Source organism: Falco rusticolus, chromosome Z (genome assembly GCF_015220075.1).
Source record: "Falco rusticolus isolate bFalRus1 chromosome Z, bFalRus1.pri, whole genome shotgun sequence".
Classification (NCBI taxonomy): Eukaryota; Metazoa; Chordata; class Aves; order Falconiformes; family Falconidae; genus Falco; species Falco rusticolus.
In genome coordinates this window covers 54,463,445-54,484,336 of record NC_051210.1, presented here as the reverse complement: position 1 = coordinate 54,484,336, position 20,892 = coordinate 54,463,445, and the positions used below count along the sequence as shown (strand labels likewise).

Sequence of the window (20,892 nt, the reverse complement as noted above, 5' to 3'; positions counted from 1 at the left end):
ACTCTTCTAAATGAACAAAAATACAATTAGCTGTAAAATTAATAATCTTAAAAGGTAAACTGTCCTTGAGGACAGTTTAATTCTCTGTAGGTATATTCAGAGTATCAGGCAATTTTTATGGATTAAATTTACAGGATACTTGATATTAAAATCCTTTTGAAAATATCAGTTTCAAATCTCCTGCAGGCCTAACGGTCCACTTTTTTTTTGGAGGTTCTTTCTTCACTCTTGTGTAATGTATCCAAGACTTCATTCCATTGGTCTTTATCACTGTAGGGGTAGTTGCAAGAACGGTGTATGGTCCCTTCCAGGTTTCTTCTAATGGCTCTTTTTTCCAAATTAGAACGTAGACAGAATCTCCAGGTTTGAATCCATGTGTGGTAGTATCTACAGGCAGTGGTCCTTGTTTCTTTAGATACCTGTGCAGGGGTGACAATACCTTAGAAAGAGATACCATATAAATTATATAACTACTTCCTGTTACACACATCTGGTCACCTTTTCCCCAAAACAGAATTAACTGGGTATGGTTTCCCGTAAAGGGTCTCAAGATGGCTTAATCTTTCTATACTTCTAGGAGTAATTCTGATTCTCATTAATGCTATTGTTAATACCTTCACCCACTTCAAATGGGTCTCTTTAGCAATTTGTGATTTGAGAGTTTTGTTCATTCTTTTTACTTTCCCATTTGACCGAGGTCTCCAGGATGTATGCAGTTCCCATTTAATCTGAAGGAACTTGTGTATTTCTTGCACTGTATCAGCAATAAAATGGGGTCCATTATCTGATGATAGTACATCTGGTATTCTAAATCGGTGAATTACTTCTTTTAACAATACCTAAACTACCTCCCTTGCCCGACTGTTCTGACGCAGGACAGCTTCTGGCCAGCCTGAAAAGGTATCAGCCAGAGCAAGAAGGTATTTATGCCTGTTGTGATTGGGCAACTTGTAAAAATCTATTTGCCAATGTTCTCCAGGAGTGATTCCCCTTTTTAGGTTGCCACGTGCTGGCCTTTGCTTAATTTTTTTATTATTTTCACAACAAAAGAGGTATTTCCTAGTAATAATGTCCACCAGTGTCTGTATTTTTGGTCCTGTTGCATATTGTTTAACACTATTGACCATTGCCTCTGCTCCCATATGAGTTTCTTTATGCAGGTTAGCAAGGATAGAGTTCATTAAGTGGGGAGTGACTAGGACTTGGTGGGTTGGCATCACCCACCACCTTTCTTTGTTTTTACTGCAGTGTAATATTTCAGCCTGTTAATTGTCTTTTTTCTGAATACTGGGGCAGTTCTATCTCCAAATTCCTTGCAGGTATTAATGCTCCTTGGATCTCTTCTGTAAGGCTGCCTTTTTTGCTGATGAATCTGCCTTGCAATTGCCTTGAATTATATTCCCTTGACCCTCTGCTTATTTTGGTTCCAATACTGCTTGCAAGAGATCCAAAATCTCACATCCATACCTAATGGGAGCTCAGCAGCCCTTTCTCCTTCAAGGTGGCTCCATGAGTGCACACCACTCTAAATGCGTATTTGGAGTCTGTATATATATTGATTCTCTGACTACGTCTAATGCTTAAAGCTCAGGGAAGAGCTATCAGCTCTGCCTTTTGGGCCAGAGTGTTTCAGGGCAAAGGCTGTGTTTCAGTTTCTTCATCAGTGATCATTACAGCATACGCAGCCTTTCTTGCTCCTTCCTGCACAGAACTGCTGCCATCAGTGTGTAATTCTACATCTCTGTCCTCCAAGGGTTGATCCTTCAGGTCTGCCCTACTGGTGCAAATTTGTTCAGTTGTAGCCATGTCAGAAAACTTTTTTGTTCAGCTATAGATAATAAGGTAGCAGGATTTGAAGATAACATTGTAGAGTTGTGTCATCCTGCTCAGACAGTAAGGCTTGTTATTTATCTAACCGGCTGGGAGAAATCCAGTGATGTCCTTTATGTTCCAGTAGTGCTGTCACAGTATGTGGGACCAATGCTGTGATGGGCTGACCCAGGGTGAGTTTGTGAGCTTCTTTGATTAGCACAGATGTAGCTGCTACTGCTCACAAACACAGTGGCCAGCCTTTACTTACCTCATCCAGCTGTTGTGAAAAATAGGCCACTGGCATTTTCCAGACCCCAGGGGAACGGGCAAGTGCTCCCAAGGCCATGTGTTGCCTGTCGTGCATGTGAAGTTGAAAGGTTTACTTAGATCTGGTAAGCCTGGGGCTGGGGCCCACATTAATTCTTCCCTGTCCTCATCAAAACCCTTTTGGCATTCTGGTGTCCATTCAAGGAGAATACCTGGGCCTTTAATAGCTGAATGTAAGGGTTTTGCTATCGTTCCCTAATTTAGAATCCATATTCTACACCAGCCAGCCATTCCAAGAAACCCCCTCAATTCTTGTTTGACCTTGGAACCATGATTCTACAGATTGCTGCTTCTTGTTCCGTCCTCAGTTCTCTCTGGCTTCTAGGAACTCCGTATCCCAAATACTGGGCTCATTCTGGTACTGTCTGTGCCTTTCCCTTGGACACCCAATCTCCAGCTAGAGCCAAAACGTTCAGTAAATCAACAGTGGCTTTCAGACAGTCATCTTTCCCCTCCACCCCGATTAAGATATTATCTACGTATTGCACCAACGTAATGCTCCATTGGTTACCTTGCCATTGTTCCATCTCTTTTGCTAGAACATTACCAAATAGTGTAGGCCTGTTCTTGAATCTCTGTGGTAGCACAGTCCAGCAAAACTGATTTTTCTCCCCGTCTTTGGGTTCTCACATAGGAAGGCAAACTGCATCTGACTCTGTTCACTCAATGGATTGCCAAAGAAGGCATCTTTTAAATCTAATACAGTAAAATATATGTTAGTCTCTGGAACCACATTCAACAAAAGGTGTAAGGATTAGGTACCACTGCATGAACATCAGCTATAACCTGATAATTGCCCACAGACCTTGCACTAATCGGAGTTGTTGGGAATTAGGCTTTCTCCTGGCAAAATTAGGGTATCATATTCTGATTGACATTCCTGAAAAAGTCCAGGTTCTAGAAGGGAGGCAATTAGGTATTCTAATCCCTTCCTAGCCTCCCACATTATTGGATATTGCCTCTTTCTTATTGGCCAGGCTCTGGGCTTCAGTCCTAGTTTTATGGGACTCACGTTTTTCATTCTTCTCTTCTTGTGGCAGCAGTACGATTGCAGTATATCTGATGCTAACAATGTGCCACTTTGGCAAAGCTTTTTTGATTACTTGGTTCCCAGTACTTGTGTGTGTATCTTAACAGGATAAGGAAAGAACACAGTATGCCTCTATTCTAGTGCTGCTTCTGGTGATGATTAAGACCTGCAAAGACTAGTCCAGCCCATCTGCATCCAGTGCAAACCAAGTCCTGATTTCAGAATATAAAGTGTTGAACTATACCCCTTCCACAGTGCCAAAAGCTTGAGGAAATACATTGAGTGTCTTCTGCCATCTAGAATGTATCTCTGTTTTGAGATCTGCCGCTATCTAACACTTAACAAAATCTGCCAGGGGATATAGGTATTGAAGGATACTTGTCCAAAGAATAACATCTTTGATACTGTGCTTATCTTGCTGTTTAGATCTCTTTCTTACAGGAAAGGAGAAGAAAAGCATCTTTAACATACCTTTTGTGCTGCTCAGCAAGTGCAGGCAGTTAAATATGGGTGGGAACCACCGATACCTTTCTGTTCCTGCCCTACTGAAATGCCTCTGGAGGAACTGTTGTTTTTCTGGCACTGGCAGAGTTTATTTGTATTGGAGTTTGGGGCTTGGTTTTGTGGTTTGATGTTGGTGACATTCCATTTTGGGTCAGTAGGACTATTTTAGTTTAAAATTTTGGGTGGTGGAGGCAGCAGGAGTGCAGAACTGTGGAAGATGCTCTATGTGGAGTATGTTTAAGTTAACCTTATTTTGAACGGCTAGCTGTTCCAGAGCCTATAAATAAGAGGACTGGTTTTTTTTTATTTTTCCTATTCTTGCAACTTTCTGCTTTCTCAGCAAGCTGTACTCTGCCATTTGTGACTTCCCTGGAGCAAAAGTTTTTCTTAACTCTCACAATAGCATTTTGTAGGAATCTTACGGTCTAAGTAAAATAGGGGGAAGCTGTTTCTTCCTTCAAGTCATACGTTCAGAATTCTTATCTGGTTGTAATGATTTGAATGGTAATGAACTGAAAGTGAAAAGAAGCTATTAGAAATAAAAGTAATGTGGATCAAACTTTCCTTTTTTTGTTCTCCTTCTTGGTGCCATGGCTGCAGTCTAATCTTGCTAAATATTGACGCTTCCAGGAAAGAGCTCAATCCTAAAGAAAGTTTTGGTTTTGAATGTCACAGAGAAGAAACTCCGGATACCTTTGAAATGCTTATCAAATGTGAATTAAATAAATAGAAAGGATAGTGGTTTGTTTTTTTAGTAGAGAAGAGTATTTCTGATGTTTAAATGGTGGGGGGGTTTTGCTAGGGCTTTGGGTTTGGTGGTGTTTGTTTTTTTTGTTATGGGTTTGGGTTTTTTTTGGGGGGTGGGGTTCTTTTTTTCTCCTTTTTTTCATTTTTAAAGAGTTTCTGCTAGGAATAGCCGGCACAGTGGATTTGGGGCAACTGGTACAGGGTTCAACTTTTAAATCCTGTTGTTAAAGTTTTTTTGTAGGGCGAATCAAACGTACAGAACAGGAAATTTGTCAGCAAGTCCAGATTCCCAGTATTGTCCTATGACAGGAGCTGTTTGTGACTTGAGGAGGAGGTTGGCTGGGAGTAGTTCTTGGCTCATTGCTTGGTTCTTGTCTTTAAATCATACACACTTTTCCCTTTCTTTCAGATCACCAGGTTTTGGCTTGTGCCTTACTGCAGAAACCATCAACGGTACTATTCTCAGTGCTGAACTAGCCTCAAACCCTCAGGGCCAGGGAAAAGCTGTTTTTCCCGAGGAACTTGGCCAGAATTGTGCTAAACTGTTGCTTGAGGAGATCTACAGGGTAAGCAGCCAATATGTTTCATCTGTATAGCTGTAGGGGAAGAAGATGATGACCTTTTGCTAGTGGAAGAGGTTGTTTGGGGGCACCCTCAGACAGACTCAGATCCAAACATAAAAGTGATCTGATGCTGCCAGTGTCGACTTGATCCAGGTAGGGAGTGCTTTGGAATGGTTGTTAATAGTGTAATGATTTACTGGGCCATGTTGGTTCCTACGTCTGGTATCATAGCAGTGGCAGATTTTTCTCCTGTTGCTTTCTATCTGCAGCTGAATTCAATTGGCTTCACATGGGCTGTTTTGGGGTTTTTTTTTAATAGTAAGTTGCAGGGGTGATAGTCAGTGCTCTTAAACTAGTGTTTGGAATGTTGCATTATGAGTGGGAGAACATATGAGGAAGAAGGGGGAAAAAAAGCAGCTAGCCTCAGTACTGGCCGCTCTGTGGTGATGATGACAAAGTCAGATGTGCTGAGATCTGTTTGGTTGTATGAGGAATCTGCTGAATGGTTTGTTGGAAAGGAACTAGGACAGTGTTTGCATAAGAATCTTAAATACATTGCAGTCTTTTGCAGTGTAATTAATTTGTTTTAGTTATTAAAACGTTTTTTTATGTGGTGAGACTTAGTGGATAGAGCAGTTTTCAGTCTTACAAATGATTTGGCAATTAGCATCATAGTATGTTTCTGATTTGATAAAGAACCTACCTGCTTTTGTGGTGTATTTCCACAGACATTAAGAATTGACGAAACACATTTGGCCTTTAGGAGGCAGTCACCTACAAAGTGTACTCACTTTAAAAACAAGTCATTGCTCTGAACTTGGAACAACCTGCTAGGATTTTGCAAAGTATTAAAAGTGCCATTAATGAGATTCTGTATTAGGTAATGTAGTAAATTATAAAAATACCCCTTAACCTCATAAATCACATCCATGCCTGTAGTAGATTGTTTACCTGTGCTCATGTTATCTTTTCCTTTCCCTGCTGCCAACTCTTTGTCAGTCTGAATTACCAGTTTGCCCACTTGTTTCAGTCTTCCATTAATATTTTGTCTTTATTAAGTATATGCACCATGTTGCTAGAGGATTTTCCCTTTCTAGCCCAGGGTTCTTATTGCATAGGAACTCCACAAACAAATATTGTTCCTGGGTACAGTCCAGACCCCTTGCATTTGAAAGTTCAGCATGCATGGAGTTCAGTCATGACAAGTGACTGAAACATCTGCCCGTTTCTACAATTATGTAGTGACAGGTAGCTGTTTTTGAGGGGTGAACTGTTAAAATCTTCCAGCTCCCCCACCCCCAAACCAGATAAAAACCAAGCAACAAAACAAAATAATCACATGTAATTTGGTACATTTGTTGCTTTGTGTAAACCTCTTGGAAAATATCTTCAGGTAGTCAGATGTTTGGAGGCATCAAAAATCCAATTTCCACATACTTTTTATGAGCAGCAATAGATATTTTTTTCCTTTGAAAACCACCTTGACAGATTGAAACCAGTGAGGGAATTTGTCCAGATAATACACTTTTTTCAGAGTTGGATGTTGGAGAACTACTGAAATGAAGAGGGGTAGAAAGGCCTGAACCAGGTAATATTCTGCTTTTAGTGTACTGCAGCCATGTGAATGTGATGAGTCAAATTCTGCAGAGCACCAGGAGAGTGAGGTTCTTGGGACAACAGGAAAAAAAAAAAAAGCATTTGAGGAGGAAACAGGATCAGGCAAGTCTTTGAATGATAAAGGCCATGAAGTTTCAATGTCTTCAAAGATCAGATTCTGAGCGAGTGAAGTTGTTGGCTGTGGCCTGCTATGGTACTGCTGGTACTCCTGGAAGGCTCTTTTACATGTGGGCGGCTTCAGTCCAAGAGTAACTGACAGGTGCTGAGCAGTGAGTGTTCAGACTACTAGCGGTCCTCCACTGCAGCAGCTCATGGTGGAAAAGTTCTTGTTTGTTTCCATTTTTGGTTGTTGTACTGCTTATCCACGGGAGTGCTCAGTCCTTGCTGTTCATCAGTTCCCTGCCCCATCTGTCATAGGCAATGTGGTGGGTTTGTTCTGTAGCTTTCGGAATGCACACTTGGAATTTGTGTGTGACTGACACACACGCTCACACAGTGCTAGCCAGGAATTTGGAAAGATGGGCTCATTTTCTCTCTCTTGTTTTTTGGGGGTTTGTTTGAGTTTTTTTGAGCTTAGGTCAGTTTGATCTAGTGTTGACCCAGACAGGACATAAAAACATGTTGCAAAATGTGCAGTGTTTGTTTAGTTTGAAGATACTGGTGGGTTTTTTTTAAGTCTCTTTGCCTAGATAAGATGGCTAGCGAAACAGTAAAGATTTGGGAAAGCTGTGCATGGAGCAATAATAGGTTGCTCTGAACAGGCACTCTTTAAGTCCCACTGTCTTTACACCAGCTAGTCACAGAATACAGAGCTCAAGGGAGAATTTCTCACCTGGTGTTTAGATCCTTTCTTTATGAGACTGTTTCTTCACCTGTTGCTTTGCTTGTAGGTACTGTGCTGCAGGAGCCAAGGAGGGTTGACCCGAAAAGGGCATCCTGGGAGCATTGGAGATAATTCTATATAGAAGGGCTTTAGCTATCAGGATCACCCACAAATCTGCTGGAGTTCATTACTGTTTGAAGGGGCCTCCTTATTGTATTTGTTTAATTCTTGCTATTATGCAAACTTTACCACCTAGGTAATCTAAGGATTTGAGTCTTGCTATGTTAAGTGCTAAATGATCTCTTTTACTAAGCCTTCAAAAAGAAATGAAAGGGATCGTATGATTCTTGGAATCAGTGGACCTTTTTTTAATGTACCTTTGTTGATGGAAAGATGTGGGAGCTAATTGACTAATAAGTAGGCACAGTGCTAATTACAGTGGCTCTGAAAGAGGGGGCATGGAGTGACTGGCTAGCATTGTCTTTTATAAATCCATAAGCAGTTCTTACCTAAGCTTATTGTAGAATGCCAATAAGGATTTTCCTTTTGTCTTTGAAAGGCGTTGATTATGGGAGCTTTATATAGCAGGTGATTGGCATAATGGAAAGGCCTGGAAGAACTGCAAAAGGATCGAATGTTTCTGTTCCTTGTGATCATGAAAAACAGGGGAGGATGCAATATCTGTTTAAGGCTGAGTTCTTTAATGCAGAAAGGTTGAGTTGTTAGGGGGCTTGAAGGTGCAGGAGGAGTAAGGCTGAGTTTTTTTATTTAACTAGAAGTAAAAAGAGTAAAGCATTTCACTGAAGGCTTAATTTTAGAGATGGTCTTTCTACAGTATGACAAGACTGCTCCATTCTTCTAAGGAAAACCCAGAACACCCAAAACCAACCAACCAAACAACAACACCCCCCCCACCCCCACCCCACCCCAAACCCTCTGTACTTCACGTAACAAATTATTGAGTTAAGCAAGTATGTACCGCACAGGTAAGAGAGGAAATTGTGTGAGTATATGCCAAAACATAACCAAGACTAAATCAAAGCTGGGGTCAAACTTAGAAGAATAATCCTCTCCAAAACAGTGTTATCCAGTACCCAGTACTGTGATATTTGTACGTGCGTATCAGCTGTGGTATTTGTATAACGGCATTTCAAAATGGAGTGATTAAGTGATCCGTGTATCTAATTTTCACATCCAGCTGGATCTGGCTCTGTTGTCAATGGAAACAATAATGGAGAAACTGCAATGAAGTGAATTAATATAGACTAGAAGATGCATCCTGGGTTGGTAACAAGTGCCAGCTATTTTTGGAATAAATGTCAGTACTTTGGCTCTGACTTTGCCCATCTCACTTCTCATGGGGACGTTGGTTTTTATTTTGTACTCTTGAGTAAGTGGCAGGGGGACTGAGAGGAAAAAAGTTGGCTTCCTTAAGAGTAGCATGTCCTTCCTTTGACACATTACTGTTCTGTCATCATTAAATTACAAGCAAATTACTTAATTTGTCTGCCTGGCAACTGCCTCTGTGGGAATGGGCATAACAGCACATTGTTAATGCACAGCAGTAGTAAGGACAACTGACTCACTGCAGCAAGAGAGTTCACGTAAGCATCTAGGATGTGATGGATGCATCATGGGTTGCTATATTGTTAAGGACGTGGTTATCTCCATGCTGATTGGAGCTTTTGTCATAAAAATAGATGTTTTCTGTTTTTTTTTTTTCAGCTTTAGAAGAACAAAAAGAAGCTCAGAAAATTTAAAGTTTTCATCCAAGTGTTTAAAACCATTTTGAATTATTAACAGAACTACAAATACAGGAAGTCCTGTGTCAGGAATACTCCTTACCAAACTCTTATCTGCTTCTTATACATGTTTCAGATTGGCAAATGTTGCTGGTGAGAGCTGTGGCTCTAGATCACATCAGCCAATTCTGCAGGTACCCTGTTTGCTCAAGATAAAGCACAATTTTTATCAGCTTCATAGATGGCATTAGGTTGAGTGCATTAACTTCACTTTTGGTATGTCAGGTTCACACAGTTAAAAGGGCAAGGGCTGCTGTAAGAGCATGTTGCTAGGAGTTAGGTCATGGTAGTGAATGTAATGGAAAGATGTTCATTCACTGTGGTGTATCTTTTGTTGCATGAAGTGCAGAGGCTTTTTTCAGAAGAGTGGAGCTGAGATGTGTTACACTGAAGCAAGGCTATCTTGAAGATTACACCTTCAGTAACTCTTCTTGGAAAGGTCCTCCTTTCTGCCCTCGCACCAAGTAACTGTGATGAGGTTGTCACATTATTGCGTTTTCTTAATCTGTGTAGTCCAAAAGTTACTTTGCCCCTCCTTTGCCTTTTTGGGTTATGGTTTTATCTCTTAAAGCAGAGGTCCTCAAACTTTTTAACCAGGGGGCCGGCGCGCGGATGCAGTGGCAGGCAGCCATCTGCGGCTGCTTGGTTTCCCCCCCAACCCCAGGCAGGGGGGGGTGGGGGGGTCTGTAAATACCAGGGGCGGATTGAGGACCCTGGGGGGCTGTGTCTGGCCCGCGGGCCATAGTTTGAGGACCCCTGTCTTAAAATGATGGCAGATTACTCCTTGCCCACAAAGGTAACTGTCAGTTTAACTCGCTAGAGAATTTGGTTTTATAAGAATGAATTTTTAGTTTTGCTCTCTCAAGAGAGCCTATTCAGAGGGCCTAGCATTAGGCCTGATCCAGCAGGAAACTGTTGACAGATTTCACCTGCCTGTGGATCAGGATGAATAAGAGGACAGGCTGAAATCGTGTTATGCCAAATATTTTTTCTATTTGCAATACATTTGCATAGTAAATAATTAAAGGTAAATTCTCTCTAAAGCAGTTTTGGCTGAAATTATCCCTTTTAATTTATGCTCAAGCTTTGTAAACAGAGAAAGCCTTCCAGTTCTGATGTATGTATGCATCATAGTTAACATGTTCCACATACAAAACAATTTACCATGCACATGTGACTTACTGCAGTCAAATATGTACAGAAGTGTGTAGTTCTACATAATTTTATGAACGGCTCTTTCACATAGCAATAACAGAAAAATATTCCCAATTTAAATATGGGAGGGGAAATGTTTTAAAATGTAATACCACAAAAGTTAGCAGCAAGGGCTTAAGTGGATATATGTGAAACAACTTTCAACTTGCTGGTTTGCACCGCTGGTGCTAAACTATTTGTCCAAATGTAACTTTATAGTTTCCATAAAGTGCTGCAATTCATGGTATCTTCAAATGTACACAAACTATAATTAATATCTGTTTTCAATTTACTGCAAACAAATTATTTAGTGCTTACAGTCTGTGATGTTAGAAGAGAACAGGTTGGGAGAGATGGGAGGGATCTTTAATGTGACCTTGTTACAGGGTTTTCTTTTAGTTCTGTTCTTTCCGAGCCTGCCATGTGAAATCAATTTGTCATTGTTACAAAATCTGGATTTTTATCTTTCTGGCCTTTGAAAATTGGGAGCGGTAATTCAGCTTTTTAAGTATATCTTTCTCCTTCATTACTCCCATCCCAAGTTCTAGTTTGTACAGAGATTAATTATTAAAACATTTTTGTTTGCAGGGAGGTTGTGTAGATTCAACAAATCAGAGCCTTGCTCTGCTCCTCATGACCCTTGGACAACGAGATGTTTCCAAAGTCCTGTTAGGACCTCTGTCTCCATACACGTAAGTTGTTTTGTTCTGTTTAATTACCCAGTCTTGTTTAATTCGCTAGTTTTATTGCACAGCTGTTTTTTGTATATGGAAGACCTTTGCCTGTGGCTATGAACAGAACAACTTGTACCCATCTTCAAATGAGACAGGTGGTGTAAGTTACCTAGTGTTTATTTCTACATGTTAGAAGATGATTCCCTTACTGTTCTCTGTTATGCCGGGTTCTGAGAATTGCAGAGCTGGGGTTTATTGTTGGTTCCTGGATTGTAAGTGTACATCAGTTTGCTTTTTGTTGCCTAGCGTACACTACTGTGTTTTCCTAGTGATCTTTCTGTAACTGTGGCCCCAAACAGCACATTTCAAATGGCTAGCCAAATGCTAAAACTGTGATTGTCCATCAGTAAGGAAACAGCTTAAGAGTTCAAATCATGGAGGTATGTGCAACCCCTAAGCTTTAGTCCTACCAGGCAGTGGACTGCTACTTAGTCCTTCAGTCTCAATTTTTGTTAAAGCTTTGTCTGTGGGTGGTAGTGGTTCAGAGGATAGAAAAAGACTAAATTTCTTATGTTGCTAGTTGCAGCACACAGGTTAGGGGAAGGGCATCCAGTACCAAAAATCTCATTTATCTGATTTTTGATATCTGACCAAAAATCTGTCAGACTGACAAGTAATTGACTAGATCACGATTGTTCCTAGATACTGAGCAGTTTTCCTTTAATAAAATGGAGGGAGGATTGTTTAGCTGACAATGGCATCAAAAAATAAGACTATGAACTGTCCTTTTTCGGTTATCATGGTACCGGTGCTGTATATGTGAAAGGTACAGTACTGTGATAACTGAAGAATGGTGGTGCCATCACATAAGAGCTAGAAATTGCCTAACTGCTACTCTCAACCCCTGATACCTTGGAAACAACATTGATCAGATTTTGTAGGTAGCCTGCAGTTGCACAGGGGTAATCCCCTGTAAAGTAAGTATCCATGTGAAAGGCTTACAAAAAGTAGGTATTGGTGTCTGAAGTGCGCAGTTAAGCATGTGAAACAAAGCAGTCACTTCTCATTGTCCAGTGGGGTGTTTTGGTTTTTTTTTTTTTTTGTAATGCTATGAAAGTCATGCAAACATACTAGCTTATTTTGTAAGCAGGCTGATTTCAAGTGAGTGGGTTGTAACTTCTTCCAAATTAAGAGTGAGTGGCAGGGATGAAGGTCAGGAGCATACATCCTGAGGCAGCATGTGTTACAGGAGATCATACAATCTGTGATTTCTGTGATTCATTGGTCCTATGAGGGTCTGTTCAGAGATCACACAGCTCTGTCTGGAGCACCCCCATGCCCTCACCAAGGCTGCTTATAAACGGTGGGGAAATTTGCGTCCTGAGCAACTCACTGGATGCACAGGCTTTTGAAGTGCACTGTAGCTCTGTCAAGTTCCACTTCATTGTCTCCTTTTCTCTCTTGGCTATGAGATCCCTGCATTTAACTCTTTCACCCTGTGGAATCTGAAGCTATTTATAAGCCCCGTTAAACTAGATTGACTTCCCTGCCTAGCACCGTGCAGCGCACGTGCGACAGTTCAGCTGGCAGATGGGAGCGCTGTGTGGGGACATGGTGCTTTGGAACACGTCCATCAGAATGAGGAAACATCTCCCAGACGGGTGTATTTTCACAGGAGACATCCTTTGCCCCCGCTAACGCCGGGTGGGGTGGGGGCAGGGCTTTCCTGAGCGGCCTCGGGGCGCCAGTCCCAGAGACCACCTGGCCCGCGGCCACCTGGATTAGCGCCTCCTGCCTTACCCTCCCGATTTCGCAGCGGTAAGCGCCGCTGTCAGGCCGAGCTTAAAATCAAAGGCAGGGTGCTGGCGGCGGCGGCGGCTGGCAGAGCGGGCAGGGCTGCGCGCCGGTGTGTCGGCGGGGGCCGGGCCTGCGGGAAGCCTGAGCGCCCCGCGCCTTGGTGCGCTGGGTTTGGGGGCCGCTAGCCGGGGGCGGGTAGGGCGCCTCCGCCCGCCCGCCGGGCCCAGGGCCTCCCCGCGGCGTGGCGCCCCCTGGCGGGCGCGGGGCAGCAGCCCGGGCGGGCTGGGCCCTTCCGCCGCGGGGGCGGGCGCTGCGCCCTGACAGCGAGCTGGGGCGGCGCAGTGGTCGTGTACCTTTTGGTGTTGCTTACCAGGCTCCTGCGAAAAGGTAGCGCTTAGGTAAACCAGGCTTTTTAGTCTTTTTCTTACCCCCCCCCCCTTTCTTTTTCTTCCTTTTTGTTTATTACAATGCTTTTTTATTTGAAGGGAGCGGTCCCTGAGGAACACCTCCAGTGTGGCTCGTGTGGCTGTCCCTCAACCTGAGAAAGAGTGTTCAGCTCTGCCTTGTTCTTGCATGAACACACTAAATTTCCAGCAAAATAAGATGTCCTTGTACCTCACGCCCCCCTCAGTCCCCGGGTCCATACAGCCTCCTGTTCCCTGAGGCGCAGACTGCCACATGCAAACCGCTCAGCCCTGAGCTAATGCCAGCTTGCTCTCTGCTGCGCTGCCAGCTCACACCCTGCCTTCCCCCCTCTTTTTTCTCCTATTTCCAGGGCTCTTGCCGCTTGTGCTACTGCTGCTGCAAGACAGAGCTGGCTTCTTGCTGCTCCCAGGTTCTCCCCGACGTCCCAAGGCAGCCTCCCCCTCGCTCCCACTCCCCCTGAGGCCCTCGGGTGGACCCCGGGGCTGCAGCAAAGCCCTCTGGCTTTTCCTCACTCAGCCCTTATTCAGAAGGGAGAAGAGATGGGAGAAGCACAGTGTGGTCCACATACATGTGAAGGGAGGTACAGGCTGAACTGATCCCACTAACGTGTTGCAGAGTTTGCTGATCAGCTGTTGTGATTCTCCCTGAGTCCCTGGCTCCATGCTGCCTCTGGCATTTGTACGTTTTATGCTCTGCCCTCTTTGCAGTTTGGCATGCCACTCCTGCTGTTTTGGGCTTGGCTGCTTTCTTGTCACACTGCCAGAGGTCTGGGAAAGGACCCAGCTAAGGAGAAGGCTGGTACAGAGCTTGTTGCCCATCAGCTTTACTGAAGCATTTGTGCCAACATATGCCGATTTGCCTAACAGCAGAAATCAGAAACCTTGCAGTTGAAGAGGCATGGAAGAAAAGGGGCTTTTCAGTTCTCTCTTCCCACTGTTAATCCATTTTGACATGAGACAGCTGGTGTTTGTGCTGAGGCCAGTTACCACCCCAGGAAGGTGAGATAGATGTACATAGAGCATGGGGTGCCATGTGCCTGCATTCACCCTGTAGAAGTGTTGACTGCTCCAGAGATAACTCAGATCCTGCTAAGTACAGTGTAGGTAATGGCAGCCTCTCTTCATGCTCATACCTGAGCACAGAGTATCAGCACTTACCCACTGGAGTGGGTAAGGCAATTCTTGCTCCTGCAACTTTTGTTGTGCTTATTGACAATTTCTGTGAATAGGAGCTGCCAGGAGGATTTCAGAGGCCTCATGATGTTGCAGTGGGGACAGTCCTGTCCTCTTGGTCCTCTGATTCCCATTTTGTGGGCACTTCGCCTTGATTTGGTGTGATGATATAAGTGTGATTAGCTTGTGATTATTGCTGTCAGCATGCAGAGCAGAGTTTTTTTCCAGATTGCCAGCAAACTAATGTGTGGACTGGACATGCACATGCACAATCCCTTTCTTTAAAAGTTAAATTTAACCTGAGAAGGGCACATACCAATTGCTGCAGGATTTTAAACCTTAGTTTAATACTGCAGGCTTGCTTGTGGCCCTGCTTAGAAGAGACCAGACTTCTGTCAGGAGCAGTTGCCAATTTTGTATTTGTAGCCTTTTGGTATAATTGCTTGTTCCGTGTTTTGGGGAAGCCAGTAGGAATGTTTTCTTAGCTGTTTTTGGTTTTGTTTGTTTAATACTTTTTAGTAGCTTTTCCTGTCACCCTCTAGTCAGTGTGCATTGAGGAGCACTGTGTCTGTTTAGTCTCTTCATGCCTCTCATTCTAAAATTATAAAAGGAAAATTACCTTTTTTCCCCCCTAAAAATAAAGAGAGAAAACAGGAAGAATTCTGTATCTGAATGTGATTGTAATAAAATATTTAAGAAGTGGACAAGTTAGTAATACAAATCAAACATGTTATAGTATCTGACATGTCTCTCTCGAAGTATGCACCCAAGGCCAACCTTTTGCTATCCCTGTTTATCTTTTATTTCTGCTTTAAAAATGGGGAGTGGGGGTTGGGCTACAGCACGTCAGTATGGGGTTCATATAGCCCTGATGGACAGTCAGCAGCACCATGAGTAAGTGACCTTGCCTGGCTACATCTCTTCTTTCTCTGTTCTTTCTTCTCTTACCAGTTTGTCTTGCTATGTTACCAGGCTTCCCTTCTCTTTCTGCTCATACAGAGGGTGCAGTGGTTTCAGTAGGGGTCACTAGCCACATTCTACAACACGAGGGAGGAGGGCAAACACCGTTTGGAGCCGTTTCTCTGTACTAAGCAATTGTTTTCATGTTCTATTCACTGTGCTTATTGCTAGAATCTTCATTAGTACATACTGTAATGGGCTTTCTGTTCTGTTTTTAAAACTCTGTTGTTTTCTCTCCTTTAGAATTGAGTTTCTGCGACACCTGAGAAGCTTCTTCCAGATCATGTTTAAAATTGAAACAAAGACCCCTGAGGAAGAGCACATGGGTGGGGAGAAAGTCTTAATGACATGTGTTGGCATTGGATTTTCCAACCTTAGCAAAACTATCAGATAAGAAACATCTGTAGGCTTCATGAAATAGGATGACAGAAAACACTGCAAAGATCTGATAAAACCTGCCTTTCCCTGTGCCTTTTCTGGCACAGGGAAACAAATGATGATTCCAGTGCAGAGGTACCCAAGCTTGCTGCATGTAAACAATCAAGCTGACTTTAGGCTATCTAAACAGACCTGTGCTGTTTATAAATGCAATGCCAGTATTCTGTGCTGCATAGAATGCCCAGCTGGAGCCTCAGCTGGCTTGGGACTCTTTGCACTGTATTCCACTGAATGGGACACAAATGCCTCTTCTGTCCCTGTGCTCTCAAGCCTTATTGCAGTGGGTGCTCTAGTTTTGTGTAACCAGGCTTCAGTCATAGCTTTTTCTGAAAGGTTTAGATAGAGATGGAAAACAAGGTTGACCAAAACGAGCTTTGCAGTACAAAACAAATGATCACAACAGAAACATTAGCTTCTTGAGGTAGTTGCAGAGACAATATTGGCATGGAATTGAAAGTAATAAAGGTGTGTCAGTAATTTTCTTTGTTTATGCATTGCATATGTATAGAATTTGTCAGATGCTTCACTCCTGACTAAATTACATTGACTAAATTACAGTTTCACAGGAAGAAGAAAAAAAACAACTGTATTATAATTTTCCTGGATGTGAGAATACTGCAGAAGAGATCACAGCCTGTACCAACTTGTTTTAGCCTCCTCTGCAAAGACAGGCATGGGAGGAGAAACCTCCTTAACAGTTTTTAACATATTACATGTATTTTTTTAGGTTTGTTTGGCATGCCACACTGTAGTTCACAATGAGTTGTGAAAGGTAGCAAAAAAAGCTGTAGGCTTGGAGGGACAAAATTAAATTCAGTAATGCCATCACATGTTGTGCAGCTGCTTCCTTTTGAAAGAGAGGATAATGGTGTATGGGCGCTGCTTGGATTGACAGGTGCAAAAAGTTTCTACCAGGATATAAATATTTACCTAAGAAAGGCTTTTGGTAGATTCCAGGCAAACCTGCTGAAGTTAATACTGAGCTCCTGACAGAAGGAAATAAATTCATACTTGACTTCAGACTACACTCAGTGTATCTACAGTAGAATAAAACAATGTCGAAAGCTGGTATATATATAGACCAAATACTAGTGACTGTGTTATAATGGTCTTAGAAACTTTATCTGATGCCACCGTAAAGTGGGCATTACCTCTGTAATGGGAAAAATGTATATTGGACCCAAAAGGACTTTGGAAAAAAGTTAGGTATTTTGATTAGTGTTTTACTAATATTGCAGGCCGTGTGAGTCATTTTTGTACTGTACTTTGTTCTTGTTGCAATCTATCTAAACATGTTTTGGAAAAATAAAAGTATTTTTTCCTAAATAAGTTTTTATTTCCCTTTAAAACAAAGCAAACAACAACCAAAAAAAAAAAAACCCTGAACCTTTTCTCCAGCCCTATAAGATGGCAATTCAAAAGATAAATGGCTATTTTGTACTGATACATCTAAAGAACAGCTTTGGGAGTTGCCAGGGTGGGAGGGAGAGGGAGAGGCCCTTCTTAGAATTTACTAGCTTTCCAAAATTTTATTTGCAGCTAAGGGAACCCTAAATAAGATGGTAGAATGTGAAATAAAACTCTTTTACTGTATGTTTTAAATTTCAAGTTACATTAGGAAAAATGCAGGCAAGGAAAAATTTACCTTGCTTACCTCTGTCACCTGTGCAATCAAAAAGCTAGAAACTCTCCCAGTCAAAATTACCCTAAACACAGGGAGCCACTGATCCAGAAAGTAAGATGTACAAGTTAAGAGTAATAGCCACTGAAATAAAAATATAAAGCTGATGCTAATTAAAGATACAAGTTTGTAGCGCAGCTCAGATTTCTAAAATCAGTGTAAGTAAAAATTTGTAAGTGTTGTCACAACTTCAAAAATCAAAAGCTTTATTGTTTTTAAACTTTTAAAACTCAAACTTTGAAGCTATGACAGCTTTTGCAAATGTTCCATTTGCACCAAACTGAAAGAGCAATGTGTTACCCAGGTAGAAGATTGTTCAGCAATTGTGTAAGGTAAGACTATGGTTCTGAATGGTTATCCCTCAGCACTTTCAGGGCTGACAATTCTCTTCCATGTGTCTGGAAAGGTGCTTCTGATTTCATACAAAATACTATGCATCTGCAAGTTGGGTCTAGATCAAAATATGCATGGGTTTTGATTATTCTCTTTTTGTCTTTTAACATCACAGAAGTGAAAAACAGGGGAAAAAAAAGGATTGTTTGTGTGTCAGCATTCAGAAGTCACCTGATTCAGTAAGGCTTCCTGAGAGGTTTATTTAAGTATGTGTATTTAGAAACACATCTACAGATTCAGAATGTCTGTGCAGGAAGGGGTTTCTACTGCAGAATGTTTCTGAGCACTGACTGTAAAAATCTTCATAATTTACAGCACGAGTGTATTATCCAATATTTTCACCTTGTTCCTTGTGACTTAAATAATGTATGTAATGTACTTTCAGAGGAAACATCCACAATAAATCAGGGCTAAATAAGGCAGCCTAGAAAACATTCCCATTTCTTTTGTATACATGTTTGTCAGGTTTTTAATAAAAATACTGTTTCCTCATGCTTCACTATTAATGTCAGTAGCAAGTTTACCTGTAAAACAGTGTCAAGATTTTGTTCTAGGCTTTTCTAAAGGAATAATATATGAATTCAAAGTGAAGAAGAGCTGATTTGGAAGGATCTGGCTGTTTCCACCTTAGAAGAACCAGCTATTACAGAATGCACAGGCTCCTTAACAGCTTCTTACTTAACAAAAGCAGGGGGCTAATCTAAAGCTACACCATCTGGGGCTGGCCTTATCACAGGAAGAATGTGGCAGCTCCCTAAATAGTTTTTCTTAATTTTCAGTTTCAAAGTACAAATAAGGAATGAACATCTGTTTCAGCCTGCAGAGTTAAATAAGCATTGTAAGCAGATGGTTTTTAAGACTTGAAAATTATGGTAAGAAGTATTAATGAAAAACCAAGGAGGTGGGTATTACAGAATTCTATTACCCTTCTTTTCCCTCCCCTGTCCCACAGATTTACACAGAAGAGATCGATTTGGTCAGAAATGGCTGAATAGCTGTTGAGACATTGTAGGAAAAATACAGGAAATTATCAAAATCCTCACTCACCTGACTAAAACACAGAGTAAAAACTTAACCATGCTTATTAAGTTCATGGCATTTTCTTCACTGACCTAGCTTTCAAAGAAAGAGCTGCTATGAGAGAACTTGACTGAAACTTCTGTTTTCACACCTTTTCAGATTTCAGTAAAATCTCTCATTGATATCCTTTGCCTTATATCTTCTCCAAGCAAGAACAATGCTATTAATTAACTATTTGAATTGGTTTTGCCAAGTCATAAGCACATAAATTTTAAAAAGATGCATTGTTTGCATTCATGTAATGAAATTCTTGGCTTTACGGATTTTTATCCTCTGTTCCAAAGTCTGTGTTTTGGAGAACTGCCTTTGTGCCTGTGGTGCAGAAGAATGAAGTGACTCATTTGTATCCCACAAGGAGCTGGACTAGAAAATATCAAGATCCACAGATTCTCAGGTCTGTGCAAACATTTATCTCACCTTACAAGTGCTATAAGCACATTGTGGCACTACAAGCCTGTCATGAATGCGTGGTTTAGGTTGAGTCACTTAAAAGCATTACCATGAAATGTATGAGCAAAAAAGTTTTAGTAGGAATTTGTGGGAGTGTGACTTCAGAAAGTTTGATGGCAAGGTTCGCTCTATTACTTACTACTTAGATAAATCACAAAAAGAATTAAGTTAAAATTAAGCTGGAATGGTTTACACAGACTAAAACTGTGAAAGGCTAAGGGAGACCTTCCCACTGAGTCACAAGGTTCGGAGTGGACCCCCTTGCTTTCTAAACTCTTAACAGAGCTTAGGTGCGGCTGGATCCACTCTTAGTCTCAGACCTGGACAATGGTTTGTGTCTGAAGAATATAAGGAATATTCACAGTTTAATGCTGGTCATAGGATGTTAGCAGTGCTTGGTCATAGACTAATTTACCATTTACAAAGTGAATTGAATGGGATTTATGTAAATTATAGAAATGGCTTAAATATGGATTCAGAACAATGCACTTCTTATTATGAAGTTACTAAATCAGTTCACACACACATGCACACAGACACGAATGAATAGAAGTGCAGAGATATATGTACAAAGATACACCTGTTGCAACTTCCCCTCAAGTTCAGTGCATACTCACGTCTGCTGCCTTCGCATTTCTCCACAGATGAAGGGCTGAGCCTTGAGGCAGAGGAAAATTAGCCCAGGTGTTGTCCTCAGCTTTCTGTGGTGGTCCCTCTTGTACCACAGACTTGGGAGACTGAGTTCTGAGAAGCGTCCTGCTCAGAAGGAGATGCTGCTTGCACTCTGCTGTGGTCCAGGAGAGCTCAAAAGGCCTCACTGAGGGCCTCTTTATAGGGTTGGAGATGATTTGCTTTAGTCATCAGTAAACTTCTATCCTGACCATGATCTGACGTAATTAATGGCGTTTTCCCCAAAATTCCATTGACTGTGGTATCATACCACTTGGAGTCATAATAAAGAGTGTTCCCAGGCTTGTTAGGGATGTTATAGTCCAGATAAGGAATGCTCTAAGGATGTCAGGTGGTGGTGGTGTTCAGATAAGGGATGTTTCTAGTACAGCCAGTGCTGTTTCCCACTTCGGTCCTGCAAGAGTTGCCAGTACGGTCAAGGGACTCTTAAACAACTGCCGAGCTCATGACACAGAGGCTAAGGCCTAATGGATTCCAGAGTTTGTGGAGCAGCCCAGGGGAGGGAGGGAGATGTACCACCACAAAGCCTAAATCTCCCTGGCTTATTTCTGCTCTTTTTTTCTGTTTTTGTTTGTTTGTTTGTCTGTTTTGTTCATAGGAGTTGTTTGGGTTATTTTGTCTACAGTCAGTTCTTGCAAAGACCAGATCCTGCCATTTTTACTTAATAAAGATTTCTTTTGTGATACGTCCCTTTCTCTGCTGATCTGTTCTC

The 20,892-nt window shown here is 41.8% G+C and overlaps 1 protein-coding gene across 1 annotated transcript in view; it reads left to right on the top strand.

Moving 5' to 3' along the window:
* Positions 1 to 17,215, top strand: part of RCL1 (RNA terminal phosphate cyclase like 1) — a 32,620-nt gene extending 15,405 nt beyond the window's left edge. The window contains exons 7-9 of the mRNA XM_037373793.1: positions 4,830 to 4,986; positions 11,008 to 11,111; positions 15,692 to 17,215. Of these exons, the coding sequence (XP_037229690.1) occupies positions 4,830 to 4,986; positions 11,008 to 11,111; positions 15,692 to 15,842 (412 nt within the window). The 3' untranslated portion in view covers positions 15,843 to 17,215. The remainder of the gene's footprint in view (positions 1 to 4,829; positions 4,987 to 11,007; positions 11,112 to 15,691) is intronic.
* Positions 17,216 to 20,892: the final 3,677 nt, after the last annotated feature.